Source organism: Bombina bombina, chromosome 2 (genome assembly GCF_027579735.1).
Source record: "Bombina bombina isolate aBomBom1 chromosome 2, aBomBom1.pri, whole genome shotgun sequence".
Classification (NCBI taxonomy): domain Eukaryota; kingdom Metazoa; phylum Chordata; class Amphibia; order Anura; family Bombinatoridae; genus Bombina; species Bombina bombina.
In genome coordinates this window covers 1,063,104,791-1,063,131,423 of record NC_069500.1, presented here as the reverse complement: position 1 = coordinate 1,063,131,423, position 26,633 = coordinate 1,063,104,791, and the positions used below count along the sequence as shown (strand labels likewise).

At 38.8% G+C, this 26,633-nt stretch overlaps 1 protein-coding gene across 2 annotated transcripts in view; it reads left to right on the top strand.

Moving 5' to 3' along the window:
* LOC128650027 (uncharacterized) overlaps window positions 1-26,633 on the top strand; it is a 273,926-nt gene that overhangs the window by 62,787 nt on the left and 184,506 nt on the right. For both annotated transcript variants that reach the window (XM_053703680.1, XM_053703679.1), the window contains one exon: window positions 25,664-25,774. In XM_053703680.1, coding sequence (XP_053559655.1) covers window positions 25,664-25,774 — 111 coding nt within the window. The remainder of the gene's footprint in view (window positions 1-25,663; window positions 25,775-26,633) is intronic.

Genomic DNA, 26,633 nt, shown 5'->3' with positions numbered 1-26,633 from the left:
GATCTTTCTAATGTGAGGGCAACATATGTGTATAAATCATTTAAGTAGTACGGTTTGTCCTAGGAATCGTAACTAGCTTTTTTCCCTCATTAGGGTGTGCTTAACAGTATAATTTATAAAATATAGCAAAAATATAGAATATTAAGGGGTTAAATAAAAGATCTGAGTGGGAGATAGTACACTCAATACAGTACATCCTACATATATGTCCCGGCAGGGCATGACTTATGTTATAAAGTAGGAATCAATGAATGCAAACTGGTTTTGTTCTATGATATGTATCTCCCTCTTGTTCACTACCATCTATCTTGTAGAGAGTATTTCACTAGTTCCCAGCTAGAGGACAACATTAAATAAACATATAACATATTAAAAACAGTGTAACATACGTGAATGTCCCAACAGTGTCCTCGCTATTATTGTGTGACAGAGGATGATTATAATTTAGCCCCAAGATTTTGTCCCTGACAGAGGCTGAGTCTTTCCAGTTGTATGGAAGATTTTCTGGAAATAGTTGTTGTGATGCCACAGGATCGATCGTATGTTCTGATCACTCTACTCTAGTGTCCCCTCATGATTTCCTAAGGGCATGGGATGTACAAACTTTGCGGCAGACCTCTGGTTCTTCCGATGCTCCCTCCGCAAGAGAAGCGGGCTTTATATAGTCAATTCTCTTGCGCAAGATTTCTGTCAGCTGATCTCTTTCATTAAAGTTGTCTTCTGGAGAAATGTTAGCAATCCCAGTGTGCTGTCTTGGCTTCATGGGGGTTCCCCATTAGCTCCCCCTCAGCTGTATTAGGTGATGATTGTTCTCTCGCTGGTAGATAGTTTTCTCATGTATCCGTTAGCTCCTTAGCGGTGATCTTTGTTTCTAGCCAGAGTCCTGGATCTGAGTGTTCTATATGAAGAATTCAGCCTCACCTTTCTATGCGGTAGCTTAAGTGTTGTTGCGAGATTAATCTCTGTGTTTCGGAAGCTCTCCTGCCATGTGTCTGAATCTGGTGACAGCGTTGTTTTCTCGCCCTCATTAGATGTGACCGCCATGCTCATGGCATTCAATCGACCCATTAGGTAGTCATATGGAGCATTGGCGATGAGTTGTTTACACCGTTCTTTAAATCTGGCCATGTGGATGTCTATGTTATTTTGTGGAGTTACTTCCACTGCGGGGACCATTTTAGCTACAGGAATGTATGAGTCTCTTGCGTTTAGTCCCTTTATTTTTACCAGTTGTCTTCTTAATAGATATGTTCCCTCCCTCTTGTGAGAAAGTATTATAGTTAGGGTCCATAACGAGATGGTTGGTTGTCAGTATATTTATAAGAATCTTAGCAGTACTCTCCAAATAATATGTGAGTATATGGCAGGGTTATAACTTAATATATTTAACAATCTTTCTTTAAACTAAACCCACAATCAAATATGCATACACTTAAGACAATAAAATTAATATAAATTCCTGAATTCTTTATTATTAGTTAATATCTATGAACAAATTGAAATATATTTATGGGAACCAGAATATGAATCAATATTATACGCGTTTAAAAACTATTTAAATATGCTATGCAAAATTCATAAAAGTTTACCTTTAAAATTTACTCACAATAGAATTTCATTCAGTTGCATTTAAAATATCACAATGAGACTTAAGATAGCAGCTACTCACATTCGGCAATACATTTAACAGTGCTAAGTTAAACAATAGTACAATATACACTTCTATTAAAACATCAGAAATTGTATATATTATTTGTGCCAATAGCCAAACTCTGAATTATAACTCTATATTTGCACAGATAAAACAAACTAGCATTAAGGATATATGTTTAATAATACATAGACTATGAATATGAGCTAAAATATAAACTACTCTTTAAATTTATTTACTACAGCAATTTTTTAATACATTACCAAGATGAACACCAATCGATATCCAGTATTTCTTAATGGGAACAATCTCACCTCATATAAAAATAAGTGTAATTGCAATTGATAGGACAAAGTATGGCCCAATTTGCTTATAGTTTGACTGTCTCCCACGCAACAGCTTTCTTGTTAGCATTTATATTTCTTTTAGCATAACAGAAAATTTACAATTTGATATCAAACATCAATATTTTATAGTCATATCACATCAAAGTGACTTCCATATATACATCTCACTATATTTCAAGAGATGTATTTAAAATTTTATAAACATTTAGTGCATAATCATATGATATGACTTAGTTCATCCCATGTAGGCAATCCTGTATGTATCATCTTTTAGCTCCATCTGGAAAAACAGAAAACATGTTATATATATATTTCAAACATGGGATTATTAAAATTGTTATTTAATCTATTACAATTCTGAATTGTATTTCCCATGTCCATAGGTATATGTAATACAATCTGAGGCATATTTAATATGTTGTCTGAATATATGTAAATATATATATTCATACCAAATACAGCAGATAAATCATTGTTCTATAAGAAACAAAACTATACCAGTTATATTTTCAGTGAATTTCAAAGTTACAATACAACATATTTTCTGCTGTTTTGTTGATACATGGGAAACTCCATGGGAGATAATTTACACATGGCTGTTAACAGTATAGTCCCTGAGAATGTTTGTGATTTCAAGCCTTTTACCTAGACAGAGCGACTACATTTTGGGTAGGAAACCCATATATGGGCATGCTCCTTTGAGATTCCAGCATGCCAATTTCCATCTCATTAGGCCTCAAAGACATATCCCAGACACGTTGTCTTCACTCACTGTATGGGGTAAAGAGTGTTCTGAAGTTTGCACTTCCAATTAAGGAGCAAATGTTGTATTTTGAAGTTTTAAAAGGGGTTGATAGCCAAATGCTTTAGTGTCAGAAGAAAATTTCAGTTACAATCTGATATGGACTTCATTTTCACACCCTAGCTAGAAATGTCTCTTTTGAAATGATTTCTATGAGTGTCCTGTGTAATTGAAAGAAGTGGGGGAGGACTGACTTTGGGTTTTAAATCAATCCTTTACATCAGAATTGTGCTTCTACAGCACATCTGATAAAATATACAGCCTCATATATACACACATCCTTTTTATATTATTTACATATATATATATATTAGTATATATACATATATGTCATTTACCTGTACCCTGACATGGTGTTGGCAGAAAACCTTGGCTTACCGAGAAGGGTTGCATCACCTGTAATGAGCCGCTGCTCCAGGCCTCTTCTGTCTTGTCCCGTGCTCCGGTGTCAAGAATACAGTGCAATTGAGGATATATAATGTGCCACTGTGTGCTAGTGCCCAGTGGTGGGCAAAGCAGATGATTATACTGTAAAAGGACTCCTAAAATCAGCGTTTTTTTAGAGTATCAACAGGAGCTCTAGGAGTGTCCGACCAACCAGGATCGCTGCTAAGACACGCCCCCGAATAATATTCATTTTATACATAACAAAATAAATAATCATACTGCCATAAATATTGTTACACTATATGGCCAAAGGTATGTGGACACCTGACCACATCACACCTATGTGAGTTTGTTGAACATATTATTCCAAAACCATATGCATTTTTATGGAGCCTCCCCCCCCCCCCCTCTCTTTGTGGCTATAACAGCCGCCACTTTTCTGCAAGGCCATCCACAAGATTTTGGAGAGTGTCTATGGAAATTTGAGCCCATTCATCCAAAAGAGCATTTGTGAGGTCAGGCACTGATGTTGGACATGAATGTGTGGCTCCCAATCTGCGTTCAAGTTCATCCCAAAGGTGTTCAATGGGGTTGAGGTCAGGGCTCTGTGCAGGCCACTCGGGTTCCTCCACGCCTTTGTGCACAGGGGCACTGTTGCCATAAAGTTGGAAGCACCCAATAGTCTATAATGTTTTGGTATCCTCTAGCATTAAGATGTTTCAGTGGAACTAACAGGCCTAGCCAACCCCTGAAACATTAGACCGTTGTTGCTCCTCCACCAAACTTTACATTAGGCAATATCAGCTAGATTACGAGTTTGGCGTTAGAAGCTGTGTGGTGCTAACGAGCAGTTTATGCTCACCGCTCACTTACAGACAGCGCTGGTATTACGGGTTTTTCCAAACCCGGCGTTAACCGCAAAAAAGTGATCATAGAGCAAAATTTTGCTCCACATCTCACCTCAATACCAGCGCTGATTATTTTAGCGCTGAGCTGGCTGTACGTGCTCGTGCAAGATTTCCCCATAGGAATCAATGGGGTAGAGCTGGCTGAAAAAAACCTAACACCTGCAAAAAAGCAGCGTTTAGCTCCTAACGCAGCCCCATTGATTCCTATGGGGAAAATACATTTATGTCTACACCTAACCCCCTAATCTGCCGCTCTGACATTGCCGACACCTTCATTATATTATTAACCCCTAATCTGCCGCTCCGGACACCGCCGCCACCTACATTATACTTATGAACCCCTAATCTGCTGCCCCCAACATCACCGACACCTACATTATATTTATTAACCCCTATTCTGCTGCCCCCAATGTCGCCGCCACTATATTAAAGTTATTAACCCCTAAACCTAAGTCTAACCCTAACACCCCCTAACTTAAATATAATTTAAATAAATCTAAATAAAAATAACTATCATTAACTAAATTATTCCTATTTAAAACTAAATACTTACCTATAAAATAAACCCTAAGCTAGCTACAATATAGCTAATAGTTACATTGTAGCTAGCTTAGGATTTATTTTTATTTTACAGGCAAGTTTGTATTTATTTTAACTAGGTAGAATAGTTACTAAATAGTTATTAACTATTTAATAACTACCTAGCTAAAATATATACAAAAGTACCTGTAAAATAAAACCTAACCTAAGTTACAATTACACCTAACACTACCACTATAATTAGATGAATTCCCTAAATTAAATAAAATTATCTAAAGTACAAAAACAAACAAACAAACACTAAATTACAGAAAATAATAAAAAAAATTACAAGATTTTTAAACTAATTACACCTATTCTAATCCCCCTAGCAAAATAAAAAAGCCCCCCCAAAATAAAAAAAGCTCTACCCTACACTAAATTACAAATAGCCCTTAAAAGGGCCTTTTGCGGGGCATTGCCTCAAAGTAATCAGCTCTTTTACCTGTAAAAAAAATTACAAATCCCTCCCCCCAACATTAAAACCCACACAACCAACCCTACCCTAAAACCCACCCAATCCCCCCTTAAAAAAACCTAACACTAACCCCCTGAAGATCGACCTACCGGGAGACATCTTCATCCAACCGGGCAGAAGTGGTCCTCCAGACGGGCAGAAGTCTTCATCCAGACGGCATCTTCTATCTTCAAGACATCCGACTCGAAGCGGGTCCATCTTCAAGACATCCGACGCGGAGCATCCTTTTCTTCCGACGGCTACGACTGAATGAAGGTACCTTTAAGTGACGTCATCCAAGATGGCGTCCCTTTAATTCCAATTGGCTGATAGAATTCTATCAGCCAATCGGAATTAAGGTAGAAAAAATCCTATTGGCTGTTCCAATCAGCCAATAGAATGCAAGCTCAATCCTATTGGCTGATTGCATCAGCCAATAGGATTTTTTCTACCTTAATTCCGATCGGAATTGAAGGGACGCCATCTTGGATGGCGTCATTTAAAGGAACCTTCATTCAGTCGTAGCCGTCGGAAGAAGAGGATGCTCCGCGTCGGATGTCTTGAAGATAGAAGATGCCGTCTGTTTGAAGACTTCTGCCCGTCTGGAGGACCACTTCTGCCCGGTTGGATGAAGACGTCTCCCTGTAGGTCGATCTTCAGGGGGTTAGTGTTAGGTTTTTTTAAGGGGGGATTGGGTGGGTTTTAGAGTAGGGTTGGTTGTGTGGGTGGTGGGTTTTAATGTTGGGGGAAAGAGATTTGTAATTTTTTTTACAGGTAAAAGAGCTGATTACTTTGGGGCAATGTTATTTTGGGGGGGCTTTTTTTATTTTGTTAGGGGGATTAGATTAGGTGTAATTAGTTTAAAAATTTTGTAATTTTTTTATTATTTTCTGTAATTTAGTGTTTGTTTGTTTTTGTACTTTAGATAATTTTATATAATTTAGGGAATTAATTTAATTATAGTGGTAGTGTTAGGTGTAATTGTAACTTAGGTTAGGTTTTATTTTACAGGTACTTCAGGTCATTATTTTAGCTAGGTAGTTATTAAATAGTTAATAACTATTTAATAACTATTGTACCTAGTTAAAATAAATACAAACTTGCCTGTAAAATAAAAATAAACCTTAAGCTAGCTACAATGTAACTATTAGTTATATTGTAGCTATCTTAGGGTTTATTTTATAGGTAAGTATTTAGTTTTAAATAAGAATAATTTAGTTAACGAGTTATTTTATTTATATTTATTTAAATTATATTTAAGTTAGGGGGGGTTAGGGTTAGACTTAGATTTAGGGGTTAATAACTTTAATATAGTGGCGGCGACGTTAGGGGTGGCAGATTAGGGGTTAATAAATGTAGGTAGGTGTCGGCGATGTTAGGGACGGCAGATTAGAGGTTAATAAAATTTAACTAGTGTTTGCGAGGCAGGAGTGCGGTGGTTTAGGGGTTAATATATTTATTATAGTGGTGGCAATGTCCAGTTCGGCAGAATAGTTGTTAATTTTTTTTTAAGTGTTTGCGATGTGGGGGGGGGGGGGCCTCGGTTTAGGGGTTAATAGGTAGTTTATGGGTGTTAGTGTACTTTTTAGCACTTTAGTTAAAAGTTTTATGCTACGGCGTTGTAGTGTAAAACTCTTAACTACTGACTTTAAAATGCAGTACTAGTCTTGACAGCAGAGGGTCTACCGCTCACTTTTTGTCAGACTCGTAATACCGGCGCTATGCAAGTCCCATTGAAAATATAGGATATGCAATTGACGTAAGTGGATTTGTGGTATTTCCGAGTCTGGCCAAAAAAGTGAGCGGTATTCGTAATCTAACTGTATGTATTTTGGTATTTAGCCTCTCCTGGTGTCTGCCACACACAAATTCTTCTTTTAGACTACCAAATAGTGAAGTGCGGTTCATCACTTAAGGAAAAACATTTCTAGTGCTCCAGAGTTAAATGGCATGCTTTACACGACTCCAGCCAGCGCATGACACTGCGCATTTTGTTAGGCTTGTGTACAGCTGCTTGGGCTTATGTTGCTTCCAGAGGTAATTTGGAACTTGGAGTGAGTGATGCACAGATGACAGGCAATTTTTATGCACTACATGCTTCAACACTCAGCAGCCCTACTCTGTGATTTTGTGTGGTCTAACACTTCGTGTCTTGGCTGTTGTTGCTCCTTGACACTTCCACTTCACACTTACAGTTAACTGGGGTAGCTCTAGTATGGCAGAATTTTCACAAACTGACTTATGACAAAGGTCGCATCTTATAATAGTAAAAAACAAAGGTATGGGCCAGCACTACTGTGGTGGTGCTCGTGAAAACTGGGGTAAACTGCCTGACCCCACCAAATTGTAGGTAATGACAGAATGTCCACAGCACCTCTTAAATATAACTTTCTTTATTCAGACATCATAAAAGATAAGCAACGTTTTGGGGGTTATCCCCTTAGTCATGCTATACATTGCAATACACAGTGTCTCTGTTTTTAAACCTTAGATTTTCACGTCAGTCAGTCATTTGTTGCACACTGACTCCCTCTAGTGGTCATCTCATTGCTTTACATGTAAGACTATGTAGCAAAAAATTAAAAACAATGTTGTGGCTGTGACAGGCTTAGAGGTAGCATACAATGGCCTAGATTACGAGTTGTGCGTTAGCTTTAAAAAGCAGCATTAAGAGGTCCTAACGCTGCTTTTTAACGCCCGCTGGTATTACCAGTCTTGCAGGTACAGGTGTACCGCTCACTTTTTTGGCCAGACTCGGAAATACCGCAAATCCACTTACATCAATTGCGTATCCTATATTTTCAATGGGACTTGCATAGCGCCAGTATTAGGAGTCTGACCAAAAGTGAGCAGTAAACCCTCTCCTGTCAAGCCTGGTACCGCATTTAAACGCCGTAGCATAAAACTCTTAACTAAAGTACTAAAAAGTACACTAACACCCATAAACTACCTATTAACCCCTAAACCGAGGCCCCCCACATCGCAAACACTAAAATAAATATCTGAACCCCTAATCTGCCGAACCGGACATCGCCGCCACTATAATAAATATATTAACCCCTAAACTGCCGCACTCCCGCATCGCAAACACTATTTAAATATTATTAACCCCTAATCTGCCGGCACTAGCATCGCCGCCACCTAGCTACATTTATTAACCCCTATTCTGCCGCCCCCAACATCGCCGCCACTATAATAAAGTTATTAACCCCTAAACCTAAGTCTAACCCTAACCCTAGCACCCCCTAATTTAAATATAATTTAAATAAATCTAAATAAAATTACTAAAATTAACTAAATTATTCCTATTTAAAACTAAATACTTACCTATAAAATAAACCCTAAGCTAGCTACAATATAACTAATAGTTACATTGTAGCTAGCTTAGGGTTTATTTTTATTTTACAGGCAACTTTGTATTTTTTTTAACTAGGTACAATAGTTATTAAATAGTTATTAACTATTTAATAACTACCTAGTTAAAATAAAGACAAATTTACCTGTAAAATAAAACCTAACCTAAGTTACAATTACACCTAACACTACACTACAATTAAATTAATTACCTAAATTAAATACAATTAATTACAATTAAATAAAATTATCTAAAGTACAAAATCCCCCACTAAATTACAGAAAATAATAAACAAATTACAAGATTTTTAAACTAATTACACCTAATCTAATCCCCCTAACAAAATAAAAAAAGCCCCCCAAAATAAAAAAGCCCTACCCTACACTAAATTACAAATAGCCCTTAAAGGGACCTTTTGCAGGGCATTGCCCCAAAGTAATCAGCTCTTTTACCTGAAAAAAAAATTACAATTCCCCCCCCCAACATTAAAACCCACCACCCACACAACCAACCCTACTCTAAAACCCACCCAATACCCCCCTTAAAAAAAACTAACACTAACCCCCTGAAGATCACCTTACGTCTTCACTCAACCGGGCCAAAGTCCTCAACGAAGCCGGGAGAAGTCCTCCAGACGGGCAGAAGTCTTCATCCAGACGGCATCTTCTATCTTCATCCATCCGGCATGGAGCGGGTCCATCTTCAAGACATCCGACGCGGAGCATCCTCTTCTTTCCACGGCCGACGACTGAATGAAGGTTCCTTTAAATGATTTCATCCAAGATGGCATCCCTTCAATTCCGATTGACAGAATTCTATCAGCCAATCAGAATTAAGGTAGAAAAAATCCTATTGGCTGATGCAATCAGCCAATAAGATCGAAGTTCAATCTTATTGGCTGATCCAATCAGCCAATAGGATTGAGCTGGCATTCTATTGGCTGTTCCAATTTTTTCTACCTTAATTCTATCAGCCAATCGGAAAAGAAGGGACGCCATCTTGGATGACGTCATTTAAAGGAACCTTCATTCAGTCGTCGGCCGTGGAAAGAAGAGGATGCTCCGCGTCGGATGTCTTGAAGATGGACCCGCTCCGCGCCGGATGGATGAAGATAGAAGATGCCGTCTGGATGAAGACTTCTGCCCGTCTGGAGGACCACTTCTGCCCGGTTGGGTGAAGACGTCTCCCGGTAAGGTGATCTTCAAGAGATTAGTGTTAGGTTTTTTAAGGGGGGATTGGGTGGGTTTTAGAGTAGGGTTGGTTGTGTGGGTGGTGGGTTTTAATGTTGGGGGGAATTGTATTTTTTTTTTAGGTAAAAGAGCTGATTACTTTGGGGCAATGCCCCGCAAAAGGCCCTTTTAAGGGCTATTTGTAATTTAGTGTAGGGTAGGGCTTTTTTATTTTGGGTGGGCTTTCTTTATTTTGTTAGTTGGATTAGATTAGGTGTAATTAGTTTAAAAATCTTGTAATTTCTTTATTATTTTCTGTAATTTAGTGTGGTTTTGTTGTACTTTAGATAATTGTATTTAATTGTAATTAATTGTATTTAATTTAGGTAGTTAATTTAATTGTAGTGTAGTGTTAGGTGTAATTGTAACTTAGGTTAGGTTTTATTTTACAGGTAAATTTGTCTTTATTTTAACTAGGTAGTTATTAAATAGTTAATAACTATTTAATAACTATTCTACCTAGTTAAAATAAATACAAAGTTGTCTGTAAAATAAAAATAAACCCTAAACTAGCTACAATGTAACTATTAGTTATATTGTAGCTAGCTTAGGGTTTATTTTATAGTTAAGTATTTAGTTTTAAATAGGAATTATTTAGTTAATGATAGTAATTTTATTTAGATTTATTTAAATTATATTTGTTAGGGGGGGTTAGGGTTAGACTTAGGTTTAGGGGTTAATATGTTTATTATAGTGGTGGCGACGTTGTGGGCTGCAGATTAGGGGTTAATAAGTGTAGTTAGGTTGCGGCAACATTGGGGGCGGCAGATTAGGGGTTAATAAATATAATGTAGGTGTCGGCGATGTCTGGGGCAGCAGATTAGGGGTTCATAAGTATAATGTAGGTGGCGGCGGTGTCCGGAGCGGCAGATTAGGGGTTAATAATATAATGAAGGTGTCAGCGATGTCGGTGGCGGCAGATTAGGGGTTAATAAGTGTAAGATTAGGGGTGTTTAGGGGGGGCGGAGCCGGCAGCTGCAGAGATGGCAGCATAACTCCGGAGCTCCGCTGTAAAGGCCCTTATATCATTATGAATCCTCACCATCCTTGCCCCTAAACTCTCCTACAACATTCCCCAGCACCTCTAAAACCTGTAGCTACAACTCTGAGGGATAATCCTTTCATCTCCCCCTGGACCAGAGACACCCAGCACTCCGGGCCGAATTCAGGCCACATCTGACATCAGGCAACAAATGTACCCCTTTGCTGGTCATCAGGGGCCACAACCAAGCTCCTAGGAAGGCCCACAATCTAAAACGAAGGGCCCCAAGACTGAAAAACAGCACCCGATTTTCGAGTCGGACCGGAAAATAAATTTAGCCCGGGGATTGGGCCTACTCCGGAACTCCGCTTTCTCCAGGGTAAGAACTTTTTATAAACCCTACTAAATCAGCCTACCCACACTGAGACAAGCACATTCCCTAACTGTAATCTGGCCACAATATATAATTAACACCTGCATGACCTCTGCAGGCCTCTGCAACATACTGAGCCTGGGGATTAGACCTACTACAGGACCAGCTACAGACACAGACTAGCTGCGCACTCTAACCTAACTTTCATGCCTAATTACTGAAACAGGGTCTGCAACTCAAATACTCCAAATACCCCTTTGTGCAAAAGAGGAAATAAATAACAGTTTTGCTGCTTTTAACCACTGACTCTGCTGACTCTGCAGCTCTTTTGAAACATAAATCCTCAGCAACATTCAATACCTGACTTTCAAACTTAGCCTGGAGATAAAACCACACATTTGTTGCCGTGATTCTAGTACATTCTAGTACAGACTTTAACCCTTCCAGCCGCAATACACCACCGCTGTGCATCTTTTATTTATTGGCAGTGATTACAAGATCCTTTTGCCTGTTTTGAGGACTTGTTCTAACACCTCCATATACCTCATAAGTGTTTCTTGACATAAGACAATCTTGGCGCAGGAGAATCACGAGTTACGCCACGAGTATCTCTGGCCCAACATGACGGCTAAACGCAATGTCAAACATGACAAAATGTCAAAATCTCTTACAGGGAAATCAAGCCTTATGTCCTCTTTTTTGCATAGTTCAGACACAATGAATACCTCTCCTGCTTCCCAAAAAACTGGTGACAAAACCCCTCAAACCCTGTCACAGGAATCTCAATCAAACAGAACTTTACCAGCTGAATGCCAACTCTCTCCTTCATTTTTGCAAAATTTACCATCGAAAAAGGACATTGCGGACATAGTCCGTTCCTGTATTAGAGAAGAGCTGGCCGAATTAAAGCAGGACATTCACACCTTAGGTTTCCAAGTTGAATCTCTTGAAAGTAACCAAGAAACTATTAAAGAGGATGTACAGCAACTAACTGACCAAGTAACCTCTCAACAGGAGACCATACTTTCTCTTCAAGATAAGCTCGACGACCTCGAGAATCGAAGCAGGCACAAAAATATGCGTATCAGAGGAGTGCCAGAGTCAGTCTTGCCCAGGGATTTCCCAGTTTATTTGCAAGATCTATTTCGACATCTGAAAGAATCTTCCTATACTGAGGATATCCTATGGGTCAGAGCTCATAGAACTTTGAGACCAAAACCTCCTGACTCAGCTCCGCCACGAGATATCGTGATCTGTTTAAAGAACTTTCAAGAAAAAGAAATGCTCTTACGACAATCCCGCAAAACTCAGCCTGTAAGATTTAGAGGCAATGTCTTACAATTCTTCCAGGACCTATCAACCCGCACCTTACAACGCAGGAAAGAATTTTCACCTCTTACTACCATGTTAAGAAATAAGAGAATCCCCTACAGATGGGGCTTCCCAACACATCTTTGGACCATCAGCAATAACACCCGTGTCATCTGCAAAACTCCAGAGGACACTCAAACTTTTTGTACAGCACTTGGCCTTGAACCACCTATGGAATCACTACCTGAACCACAGAACTCACAAATCTCCAAGGGACAAATCAATCTGAATGAGTCTTGGCATACAGCCCTTCCTAAGAAAGCCAAAGCAAAAGAAGCCACCACAAGAAGGCAACCCACTACCGGCTTGACCTCCTCTGAAGACTCACCTTTGTGAACTCTTTTACACCTATCTCAGTAATACTAAATAAATAGATGGACATTTTGGCGAATGTTGCCCCTTCGGGAAAGGCAAGTACAGGTCATCATCATTTAGTCTAGTCTTTTTGTAACTCAGCAATTTAGAACCTTCTGCTATTAGCAGAATGAGAGCAAAGATAGATTCTGACAACTCCTTTTCCATCATGCCTACCTCATCCTCTCCCCCCCTTACCACCTATCCTTTCCCCTTCCCTACCCACCCCTCCGACTTATCTACCTCACCTTCCCCACTCTAGGATTCTTATTCAATATAATTTAAAAAAAAAAAAATGTCAACTTCTCAGGGCACTTTATGGTACTGCCCCCAACTTACTCTCAGTTATGACCTATGATAGGCAGAGAGATTTTTTGTTTTTGGTTAATATGTCAATGTTTTTTATGGTTAATAATGTTATTATGTTTGTTATGAGAAACTGTTTAAGTTATCACCTGTCAAATGAATGTTTTTCTCCTGCAGAGATGTGCCCACACATTTGTAAGATACATATACGTAAAGTGCTCTATGTGACCTCATCCACACAATTAAACAACATACCCCAACAAACACACTATGTTGCCCAAAAATAAGAACGATGAAACTCGTAAACTAACACTTCTTACACAAAATGCTAAGGGACTCAACTCACCCCACAAACGATCTATAGCCCTTTCAGACCTTTCAAAAAGACAGGCAGACATCTTATTCTTACAAGAGACCCATTTTAAAAAAAACAAAGAGCCCAAATATTTTGGGAAAACATTCACCACTCACTACCACAGCTCCAACACCTCAAAAAGAGGTGGAGTCAGTATTCTACTGCATAAGTCTCTCCCCTTCACCCATATCCAAACCTCTAGAGACACTGAGGGCCGTTTTCTCGGCCTAGTAGGTCTACTTTATGGTAGACCTATTACCCTGGTAAATATTTACGCCCCAAATGTAAAACAAACCCCTTTCTTTAAACAAATATTTAACCGCATTATAGACATCGCAAAAGGACCCATCTTTGTTGCAGGGGATTTTAATGTTCCCATTCACCCTACTAAGGATAGCTCCAATCCTACAATAGCGATATCAAAAAAAGTCACTAATGTATTATGGACAGGTTTGAGAAACCTTAACCTCCACGACACTTGGCGTTTTATCCACCAGGACACCCGAGACAATACCTTTTTCTCCCATCCTAACAGAACATATAGTCGCATAGATTACATTTTCACCAATCAACCTGCCCTAGCCTTAGTCAACAGATGCGTTATTTCCCCCACATCATGGTCAGACCATTCAGCGGTAAAACTAACCATATCATGGACAAACACCCCACTAACATCATATACATGGAAACTAGACAACTCCCTTCTTAACAATCCAGACACAATTAAGAAACTTACTAGCACCATTGAAGAATATTTTAGATTGAATATCCCCTCAACGGCCAACAAATATACAATATGGGAAGCACACAAGTGCGTGCTCAGGGGCGAATTAATTAAATTAAAGGCTCATTTCCAAAAATTACATCGACAGCAATATAATGAGCTATCAAACACCTTTGCCCGACTGGATCTGGCCCACAAACAATCCCCTACAAACCCTGATATACTGACTGACTTACAAAACGCTAAACAAGCATTAGACGGTTTCCTACAAATAGAATACCAGACACTACGCGCAAAAACTAACAGCATGTTTTATTATGAAAGCAATAGGTCAGGCAAGTTATTAGCAAGAGCCTTGAAAAAAAAGAGATTGAAATCTTATATTAACGAATTACAAACACCTAATTGTCCCCACACCCTAAAAACTACTAAAGAAATTCTACAATCCTTTCATGACTACTATTCCACCTTATATAATATTCAAAGAAGTGCACCCTCTCAAGGCCCTACCCCAGCTCTGATCTCTTATATTTCCAGCGCACATCTACCCACTATAACAACTGATCAACTTAACACCCTTAACAAACCCATTACCCAAATTGAACTCACCACGGCCATAAAATCACTTAACAATGGGAAAAGCCCAGGGCCAGACGGTTTCACTGGAAAGTACTACCACACCTTCTCTTCTCAACTATCCCCTTATCTCACTCAATTATTCAACGAAGTAACGGACACTAACCCGTTCCCCCAATCCATGCTAGAAGCGCAAGTAGTAGTGATCCCAAAACCAGGTAAACCCCCTACAACGCCCGCTAACTTTCGCCCAATCTCCCTCCTTAACATAGATATCAAACTTTACGCTAAAATATTAGCCACCCGCATCAACCTAATACTCCCAACAATTGTACATATTAATCAGGCAGGTTTCACTCCTCTTAGAGAAGCTAAAGATAATACGACCAAAATTCTATTACTAATGGAACATGCAGTTCACAACCATATCCCCTCCGCGTTCATCTCTATGGACGCGGAGAAAGCCTTTGATAGGCTAAACTGGCAATTTCTGAAGGAGACACTTTCCCAATTTGGCTTCGACTCGACCTTCACTGGAAAAATATTCTCCCTTTATAACAGTCCCCAAGCCAAAATAAAGTTGAACCATACCTTGTCCCAACCATTTTCAATCACAAACGGAACAAGACAGGGATGCCCCCTCTCCCCTATATTATTTATCCTTGCAATGGAGGTCCTAGCATCACATATTAGACACAACACGGACATACAGGGGTTCAAAATTGCTCACCAGGAATATAAAGCTACCTTATATGCTGATGACCTCTTTCTCACACTAACACGACCTCAAAACTCACTTCCCCCCCTCATTCAAACAATACACCAATACGGCAATTTTTCAAACTTCAAAATAAATATTACCAAATCAGAATTGCTCCCACTTGGACTACAGACGGAGGAAATCACTGCCATACAAGCACTCGCTCACTTTCGCATACAACCACGCGCTATAAAATACCTCGGTGTATATATCTCCCACCACACGCAAGTCACACTGGACACCAATTATAAAGCCATAGCCGATTCAATCCAAAATATACTGCGCTCCTGGAACAATAAACCACTCTCATGGCTAGGCAGAATTAATTCAGTCAAAATGATTCTTCTCCCCAAATTACTATACCTCTTCCAAACACTACCGATCCCAATCCCCAAATCTGTGATACACAATCTTCAAAAATCCTTCATTTCCTATATATGGCAACACAAAAGACCTCGGATAGCTACTGCCACCCTTTATCGCTCCAAAGAACTGGGCGGCCTTGGGATCCCAAACCTTACCCAATATAGACTGGCTAGCTTCTACACCAGAATAATACATTGGTGCAGACATTCAGTTCACAAAGAATGGGTTCTTCTAGAGCACTCGTTATCGAATACTTCACATCTTGGCAGCAAATGCTGGCTACATCCCTCCAAAAGAAACTTACCTACATATCTACCAATAATTACTAGAGAAACTTTAAAACTATGGGATACATCCATAAAACAACATAACCATATCTCAACTGTACCTTCCCCACTAACACCCCTTTGTGAAAATCCAGATTCTCCAATACCATTCCCCACACAAACATCTCAAACACCTCACATTATAAACTCCTCTCCCTGCCTTACAGTCATCCAAAATGGGAAAATCAAACCCTTAACCGAACTGGCCCCCATCCTGGACAAAATACATATAGAATGGTTTAAATACCAACAACTAACAGACTTCCTTGTCAAACATCCACATAAGCTATTACTTTTTCGCCCCCATACGGGTTACGAAAGCAGCTGCATCTATGACACCCTACACAGGGGCTTTCTATCTTTTACATACCAATTACTTACGCAACCGAGCAGCACATCTCTCCCCTCGTACACGCAAAAGTGGGAAACAGAGATATGCACTACACAAACCCCTAAGGAATGGCAAAAAATCTTCTCTTGCATGACAAAATCCTCCTCATCCATTTATGTAATGGAAATGAATGTTAAGTTACTATATAGATGGTACTATACACCTCACCGACTTCACACCATTTTCCCTACACACTCACCGGAGTGTTGGAGAGGTTGCCACAACGTTGGCACTCCCACACACATCTGGTGGACGTGCCCAACAGCCCAAACATATTGGGAAGCTATCAGAGTCGAATTCGAAAAAGTTCTATCTCTAAGTCTCAGGCTCGACATCTGGTTTTTCATCTTTAATAAATTTACCAAAATAACTTGCAAACTCCGACTAGCCCTACTGACCATCATGACAAACTCAGCAAAACGACTAATTCCCAAAAACTGGAAATGCAATACACTTCCATCTATCCAGGTCTGGAGAGAAACAACCACCCAATCTCTTCAACTAGAAAAATATCGCTTTACTCGTAACAAACAAGTAGCCGACTATGACTCAATATATTTTTTGTGGGAGGAATATCTTAATCAGACGACCCCCACACCCAAAACCACCACCCGAACATCCACTTCTTAAATGCATATTCACTGACTACCCTTAGCTGACAAGCCAGATGCCTTCTCCTATTACTTTGACTTGAGCAGAAGGTAATTTTAAGAGCCCGATAATCACTGTCACAACAATTTACGTTTCTGCAGGAATCACGTACATATGATTATACATTTATACATCCATTTGAATTGTTCATTGTATTTTCTCATTCACTTAATTGAATTGTTTCCTTTTTTCTTTTTTCTTACCTAGTTTAAATAACTTACCTATGCAATCTAAATTTGCCTATTGAACGGTAAATATATCTACAACTCATATATGTCGAAACACTGTGTTATGTATATGGAATCATTGTAACCACATTGTTGCATATGTAACTGTTTTAATTCTGCGTTGTACGCAGTAATTTTATGTTCAATAAAGCTTTTGAAAAAAAAAAAAAAAAAAAAAAAAATATTAGGGGTGTTTAGACTCGGGGTTCATGTTAGGGTGTTAGGTGTAGACATAAATGTATTTCCCCATAGGAATCAATGGGGCTGCGTTAGGAGCTTTACGCTGCTTTTTTGCAGGTGTTAGACTTTTTTTCAGCCAGCTCTCCCCCATTGATTCCTATGGGGAAATCGTGCACGAGCACGTTTTACCAGCTCACCGCTAACGTAAGCAGCTCTAGTATTGAGGTGAGATGTGGAGCAAAATTTTGCTCTTCGCTCACTTTTTTGCGGTTAACGCCGGGTTTGTAAAAACCCGTAATACCAGCGCTGTCTGTAAGTGAGCGGTGAGCATAAACTGCTCGTTAGCACCTCACAGCCTCTAATGCCAAACTTGTAATCTAGGCGAATATTCTGCATAATTTATGTTCATAGCAATATACATTTCTGTGGGCCCTGCGTTACTAATTAGATGGTACGATATTACCACTGTATTCAAAAGTGACTTTTTTGTGGTAATTTTTTAGTGACTCAGTATTAAAATTAGTATTATAGTACCCACTCTATAAAGCTAACTAGTAAGGACGAACACCCTAGGGATAGATATGTTCTAAAAATTCTTTAAGTAAAATCTCTTCTTTAAAAAAAAATCTTACTTGTAACCATATTGGGAAGAACATTATTTGTAAAAACATTTTATAGGAGCAATATTTTATAGAAAAGACATTTTGAGCACAACAATATATAGAGAACATTTTAAAAGAAAAACCCTTATAAGTAAAAATATTTTAAGTAAAAACTTTTTTAAGAAAAAACGTTCAATAAAGCTGGAATTAAAAGAAGCAAGCCAAATCAAAATCTCTGTTGAGGCCCTTTGGAATCAAATTTTCAAGTTTGTGGATCCACCACATTTCTTTTTGTTTCAATAATTTTTCTCTGTCCATGCCATTCCTGGACGTCTTAACTTGTTCAATGACTTGCCATATCAACTGGCTAATGCCATGACCTTTTTCCAGGAAGTGCTTGGACAGGGGGGCCTCCATGTTCTTTCGTCTGATATTGGAGCGATGCTGGCTCATACGTTCCCTAACTATTTGTGTGGTCTCCCGAAACGTCGCTTATCTTTTATGATGTCTAAATAAAGAAAGTTATATTTAAGAGGTGCTGTGGACATTCTGTCATTACCTACATCTTATAATAGTGTCACATTTAAAGTCATTAAGCCCTTCAGTATGACTCTTTGCACCACCAATGTTTATCTATGGAGACGTCATTATTATATGTTGGATTTTATGCACCTGTTAGCAATGGGTGTGGGTAAACACTCAATAATTAGTAGGGGTGTCCACTTACTTTTGACTATACTGGGTTAGTGTATATTAATTTTATACACATCATTAATTATTTATACACACTCATTGTATGTTGCCTTCTAATAAAGTAAAACAATCGGCTAGATTACGAGTCTTGCGTTATGAGTAAAAAAGCAGTGTTAAGTCTCATAACTCTGCTTTTTTACTACCGCTGGAATTACGAGTCTTGCAGATTTAGGGGCACCGCACACTTTTTTGGCCTTACCGCAAATCAACTTACGCAAATTGCGTATAGTCTTTTTTCTATGGGACTTCCATAGCGCCGGTATTACAAGCTTGTCCTGGGAGGCCAAAAAGTTAGCGGTACAGCCTATCCCGCAAGATTAGTACCGCATTTTAAAGTCAGTAGTTATGAGTTTTACACTACAAAGCTGTAGCATAAAACTCATAACTAAAGTGCTAAAAAGTACACTAACACCCATAAACTACATATTAACCCCTAAACCGAGGCCCTCCCGCATCGCAAACAATAAAATTAAATTATTAACCCCTAATCTGCCGCTCCCGACATCGCCGCCACTATAATAAACATATTAACCCTAAACCGCCGCTCTCCCGCCTCACAAACATTAGTTAAATATTATTTACCCGTAATCTGCTGTCCCTAACATCGACACCACCTACCTACATTTATTAACCCCTAATCTGCCGTCCCCAATGTCGCCGCCACTATATTAAATTTATTAACCCCTAAATCTAAGTCTAACCCTAACCCTAACACCCCCTAACTTAAATATAATTAAAATAAATCTAAAGAAAACCTACTATTAATAACTAAATCATTCCTATTTAAAACTAAATACTTACCTATAAAATAAACCCTAAGCTAGCTACAATATAACTAATAGTTACATTGTAGCTAGCTTATGGTTTATTTTTATTTTACAGGCAAGTTTGTATTTATTTTAACTAGGTAGAATAGTTATTAACTATTTAATAACGACCTAGCTAAAATAAATACAAATTTACCTGTAAAATAAAACCTAACCTAAGTTACAATAACACCTACACTATAATTAAATAAATTCCCTAAATTAAATACAATTAACTAAATTCAAAACAATTAGCTAAATTACAAAAAAAACAAACACTAAATGACAGAAAATAATAAACAAATTACAAGATCTTTAAACTAATTACACCTAATCTAATAGCCCTATCAAAATAAAAAAAGCCCACCCAAAAAAAAAAAAAACCTAGCCTAAACTAAACTACCAATAGCCCTTAAAAGGGCCTTTTCTATTGGCTGTTCCAATCAGCCAATAGAATGCGAGCTCAATAGTATTGGCTGATTGGATAATTTTTTTAACCTTAATTCCGATTGCCTGATAGAATTCTATCAGCCAATCGGAATCTAAGGGACGCCATCTTGGATGACGTAATTTAAAGGAACCTTCATTCAGCAAGAAGAAGTCGATTGAAGAGGATGCTCCGTGCCGGATGTCTTGAAGATGGAGCCGCTCCACGTTGGAAGGATGAAGATAGAAGATGCCGTCTGGGTGAAGGCTTCTGTCCGTCTGGAGGACCACTTCTGCCCGTCTGGAGGACCACTTCTGCTGGCTTCGTTGAGGACATCTTGCCGCTTGGATGAAGACTTCTCCTGGTAAGTGGATCTTCGGGGGTTAGTGTTAGGATTTTTTAAGGGTGTATTGGGTGGGTTTTATTTTTAGGTTAGGGCTTTGGGCCGCAATAGAGCTAAATGCCCTTTTAAGGGCAATGCCCATCCAAATGCCCTTTTCAGGGCAATGGGGAGCTTAGGTTTTTTTTAGTTAGGGTTTTATTTGGGGGGGTTGGTTGTGTGGGTGGTGGGTTTTACTGTTGTTGTTTGTATTTTTTTGTTACAGGTAAAAAAGCTGATTTCTATGGGGCAATGCCCCGCAAAAGGCCCTTTTAAGGGCTATTGGTAGTTTAGTTTAGGCTAGGGTTTTTTTATATTTTGGGTGGGCTTTTTTTATTTTGATAGGGCTATTAGATTAGGTGTAATTAGTTTAAAGATCTTGTAATTTGTTTTTTATTTTCTGTAATTTAGTTTTGTTTTTTTTGTAATTTAGCTAATTGTTTTGAATTTATTTAATTGTAGTGTAGTGTTAGGTGTTATTGTAACTTAGGTTAGGTTTTATTTTACAGGTAAATGTGTATTTATTTTAGCTAGGTAGTTAGTAAATAGTTAATAACTATTTAGTAACTATAGTCTATTCTACCCCTAGTTAAAATAAATACAAACTTGCCTGTAAAATAAAAATAAACCCTAAGCTAGATACAATGTAACTATTAGTTATATTGTAGCTAGCTTAGGGTTTATTTTACAGGTAAGTATTTAGTTTAAAATAGGAATTATTTAGTTATTAATAGTAAGTTTTATTTAGATTTATTTTAATTAATTTAAGTTAGGGTGTAAGGGTTAGGGTTAGACTTAGGTTTAGGGGTTAATAAATTTAGTATAGTGGCAGCGATGTTAGGGACGACAGATTAGGGGTTAATATGTTCATTATAGTGGCGGCGACATTGGGGGACGCAAATTAGGGGTTCATAAGTATAATGTAGGTGTCGGCGATGTCGGGGGCAGCAGATTAGGGGTTAATAAGTGTAAGATTAGGGGTGTTAAACTCAGGGTTCATGTTAGGTGTAAACATAAATTTAGTTTCCCCATAGGAATCATTGGCGCTGTGTTACGGAGCTTTTCGCTGCTTTTTTGCAGGTGTTAGACTTTTTCTCAGCCGGCTCTCCCCATTGATGTCTATGGGGAAATCGTGCACGAGCACGTACAACCAGCTCACCGCTGACTTAAGCAGCGCTGGTATTGGAGTGCGGTATGGAGCACAATTTTGCTCTACGCTCACTTCTTGCCTTTTAACGCCGGGTTTAGAAAAACCTGTAATACCAGCGCTGTAGGTAAGTGAGCAGTGACAATAACATGCAAGTTAGTACCGCACAGCTCATAACGCAAAACTCGTAATCTGTCCAAATATTTCTTACTGCTATAAAACATAGAAGAAATACTTTAGCAGTGTCTTCATATAAGTACCATTCTAAGGCCTAGATTTAGAGTTTGGCGGTAGCCGTGAAAACCAGCGTTAGAGGCTCCTAACGCTGGTTTTAGGCTACCGCCGGTATTTGGAGTCATTCAAAAAAGGGTCTAACGCTCACTTTTCAGCCGCGACTTTTCCATACCGCAGATCCCCTTACGTAAATTGCGTATCCTATCTTTTCAATGGGATCTTTCTAACTCCGGTATTTAGAGTCGTGTCTGAAGTGAGCGTTAGAAATTTTTTTAGTTAGGGTTTTATTTGGGGGGGTTCGTTGTGTGGGTGGTGGGTTTTACTGTTGTTGTTTGTATTTTTTGTTACAGGTAAAAAAGCTGATTTCTATGGGGCAATGCCCCGCAAAAGGCCCTTTTAAGGGCTATTGGTAGTTTAGTTTAGGCTAGGGTTTTTTATATTTTGGGTGGGCTTTTTTTATTTTGATAGGGCTATTAGATTAGGTGTAATTAGTTTAAAGATCTTGTAATTTGTTTTTTATTTTCTGTAATTTAGTTTTTTTTTTTGTAATTTAGCTAATTGTTTTGAATTTATTTAATTGTAGTGTAGTGTTAGGTGTTATTGTAACTTAGGTTAGGTTTTATTTTACAGGTAAATGTGTATTTATTTTAGCTAGGTAGTTAGTAAATAGTTAATAACTATTTAGTAACTATAGTCTATTCTACCCCTAGTTAAAATAAATACAAACTTGCCTGTAAAATAAAAATAAACCCTAAGCTAGATACAATGTAACTATTAGTTATATTGTAGCTAGCTTAGGGTTTATTTTACAGGTAAGTATTTAGTTTAAAATAGGAATTATTTAGTTATTAATAGTAAGTTTTATTTAGATTTATTTTAATTAATTTAAGTTAGGGTGTAAGGGTTAGGGTTAGACTTAGGTTTAGGGGTTAATAAATTTAGTATAGTGGCAGCGATGTTAGGGACGACAGATTAGGGGTTAATATGTTCATTATAGTGGCGGCGACATTGGGGGCGGCAGATTAGGGGTTAATAAGTGTAGGTAGGTTGCGGCAACATTGGGGCAGGAGATTAGGGGTTAATAAATATAATGTAGGTGTCAGCGATTTTGGAGGACGCAAATTAGGGGTTCATAAGTATAATGTAGGTGTCGGGATGTCGGGGGCAGCAGATTAGGGGTTAATAAGTGTAAGATTAGGGGTGTTAAACTCGGGGTTCATGTTAGGTGTAAACATAAATTTAGTTTCCCCATAGGAATCATTGGCGCTGTGTTACGGAGCTTTTCGCTGCTTTTTTGCAGGTGTTAGACTTTTTCTCAGCCGGCTCTCCCCATTGATGTTTATGGGGAAATCGTGCACGAGCACGTACAACCAGCTCACCGCTGACTTAAGCAGCGCTGGTATTGGAGTGCGGTATGGAGCACAATTTTGCTCTACGCTCACTTCTTGCCTTTTAACGCCGGGTTTAGAAAAACCTGTAATACCAGCGCTGTAGGTAAGTGAGCAGTGACAATAACATGCAAGTTAGTACCGCACAGCTCATAACGCAAAACTCGTAATCTGTCCAAATATTTCTTACTGCTATAAAACATAGAAGAAATACTTTAGCAGTGTCTTCATATAAGTACCATTCTAAGGCCTAGATTTAGAGTTTGGCGGTAGCCGTGAAAACCAGCGTTAGAGGCTCCTAACGCTGGTTTTAGGCTACCGCCGGTATTTGGAGTCATTCAAAAAAGGGTCTAACGCTCACTTTTCAGCCGCGACTTTTCCATACCGCAGATCCCCTTACGTAAATTGCGTATCCTATCTTTTCAATGGGATCTTTCTAACTCCGGTATTTAGAGTCGTGTCTGAAGTGAGCGTTAGAAATCTAACGACAAAACTCCAGCCGCAGAAAAAAGTCAGGAGTTAAGAGCTTTTTGGGCTAACGCCGGTTCCTAAAGCTCTTAACTACTGTACTCTAAAGTACACTAACACCCATAAACTACCTATGTACCCCTAAACCGAGGTCCCCCCCACATCGCCGCCACTCGATTAAATTTTTTTAACCCCTAAACCGCCACCTACGTTATACTTATGTACCCCTAATCTGCTGCCCCTAACACCGCCGACCCCTGTATTATATTTATTAACCCCTGTTTGAAGTTAGGTGTCGGCGATGTTAGGGAGGGCAGATTAGGGGTTAATACTATTTATTATAGGGTTAGTGAGGCGGATTAGGGGTTAATAACTTTATTATGATAGCGGTGCGGTCCGCTCGGCAGATTAGGGGTTAATAAGTGTAGGCAGGTGGAGGCGACGTTGTGGGGGGCAGATTAGGGGTTAATAAATATAATATAGGGGTCGGCGGTGTTAGGGACAGCAGATTAGGGGTACATAGCTATAATGTAGGTTGCAGCGGTTTACGGAGCGGCAGATTAGGGGTTAATAATAATATGCAGGGGTCAGCGATAGCGGGGGCGGCAGATTAGAGGTTAATAAGTGTAAGGTTAGGGGTGTTTAGACTCGGGGTACATGTTAGGGTGTTAGGTGCAGACGTAGGAAGTGTTTCCCCATAGCAAACAATGGGGCTGCGTTAGGAGCTGAACGCGGCTTTTTTGCAGGTGTTAGTTTTTTTTTTCAGCTCAAACAGCCCCATTGTTTCCTATGGGGGAATCGTGCACGAGCACGTTTTTGAGGCTGGCCGCGTCCGTAAGCAACTCTGGTATCGAGAGTTGCAGTTGCGTTAAAAATGCTCTACGCTCCTTTTTTGGAGCCTAACGCAGCCATTCTGTGGACTCTCAATACCAGAGTTATTTTAGAGGTGCGGCCAGAAAACAGCCAGCGTTAGCTACGCGGGTCGTTACCGACAAAACTCTAAATCTAGCCGTAAGTTTGTATGATTCTTCTTTGGTTTTTAGAGAGAAAGAGGAGGGAGCAGCTTAAATACTAAGGGCTAGATTACAAGTGGAGCGCTAAATTATTGTGTGCCCGTTTGCAGGCGCTCGATAATTAATCAGCCATTACAAGTAGCTGGTTATTAATCTCTGGTTCATTTTATAAATGTGCCCAAAAGGCCCCCAAAATACAATCTAGTGTATCTTATTAAAAAATAAAAATAGCAGCAACTTTATTTTTTAATAAAATAACTGCACTAGGCAGTATTTTGGGGCTAAAGTTGTCAAGAGTAGGGTGCCTTTACATTGCAGTCTATGTGTTCCTAGTAAATATAAATATATATGCTTATATACATATACAGTATATTTATGTGTTAATATGTGTATATACACATATTAACACACACATATATATATATATATATATATATATATATGATTATAAGCATATACATATATATTTAAATATGCTGCCATTGCTGCGCTACTTGCCCCCTTTGCTGCGCTTAGGTTCTGATGCCATCTCATGAGCCCAATGCTTCAGAGCAATGCATCCGCATTTCTAAACATTTGTAATGCCACCACACATTAGCGTGCGCTAGTTTTTCACAGTGGAGCACAAATATCGCTTTCATGAAAGCGATATTTAGCTCTCTACTTGTAATCTGGCCCTAAGTATATAAATATATACTTATCTTACTTTGTTTTGCGAATGTAGATATATTTAGCTTACTATACTGTCTAGCATGTTTATTTCCCTTGTTTTTTTATTATCCTGTACAGGTTAATGGCAGAGAAATACCAGGCCCCCTTTTTGATTTTGGGTTATTGATGTACCATGCTGGTAGAAGACTATATGAAAATGAAAGTGGGCCCTTCTTTTATTTATCCAAGGTATGGTATACTACATTAGCTAAATATTTTTTAAGTAGAAGCTAAGTGGCCTATCTATCAAGCTCCGAATGGAGCTTGATGCCCCGTGTTTCTGGCAGTTATGAAGCAGCGGTCACAAAGACCGCTGCTTCATAACCTGTCCACCTGCTCTGAGCAGGCGGACAGACATCGCCGGAATTCAACCCGAATTCAGGCTTGTCCTAAGTTTAGGAAGTTGAGCAAGTATGATAATAAGGACAAATAAAATAGATTATTATTGATGATTCAGAAATAAGCTCTGTATTTCATCCAAAGTTAATTAAATTAAATATTAGACATACTTCCAAGAATCGTCCTGTTTCAAACCTAATATTTTAGAGATGTGTCAAGACTGAAGGAGCCTATGGATAGACATAGAATGTTTTCTGGAAACACACTTCCAAGCTCCAAACATCACTGAATTTATTTGGCTGTCTCCTCCATGTCTTGACAGATCCCTGAGGATGTGCAATTTTTAAAAATCTATAGGGCGTGGACACTAATCTTGAATACGTTTTCACAAATTTCTGCAAACTCTTTGCCTCTTACACCTGTACTCACCAACCTTACATTCCAAGCAGGTTTGTTGTTCCAGATGGACCATTGAGCAGCCACAGGCTTATCTGCATCTTCTATATATTAGAGTTAATTGGAATCTCAAATTGAAGGAGGTAGTTGACCTGGTTGGTTTCTGTAAATGTGGATTCCCTCTGCATCAATTGAGACCTTACCTATTCACATACAAAGATAGATCTGGCATTGTAAGAAACTATGTATTATGGAACCACTCATGAGATAAGCTTTATCTCTATCCTACTCAATTCTATTAAACCCTAGCCCG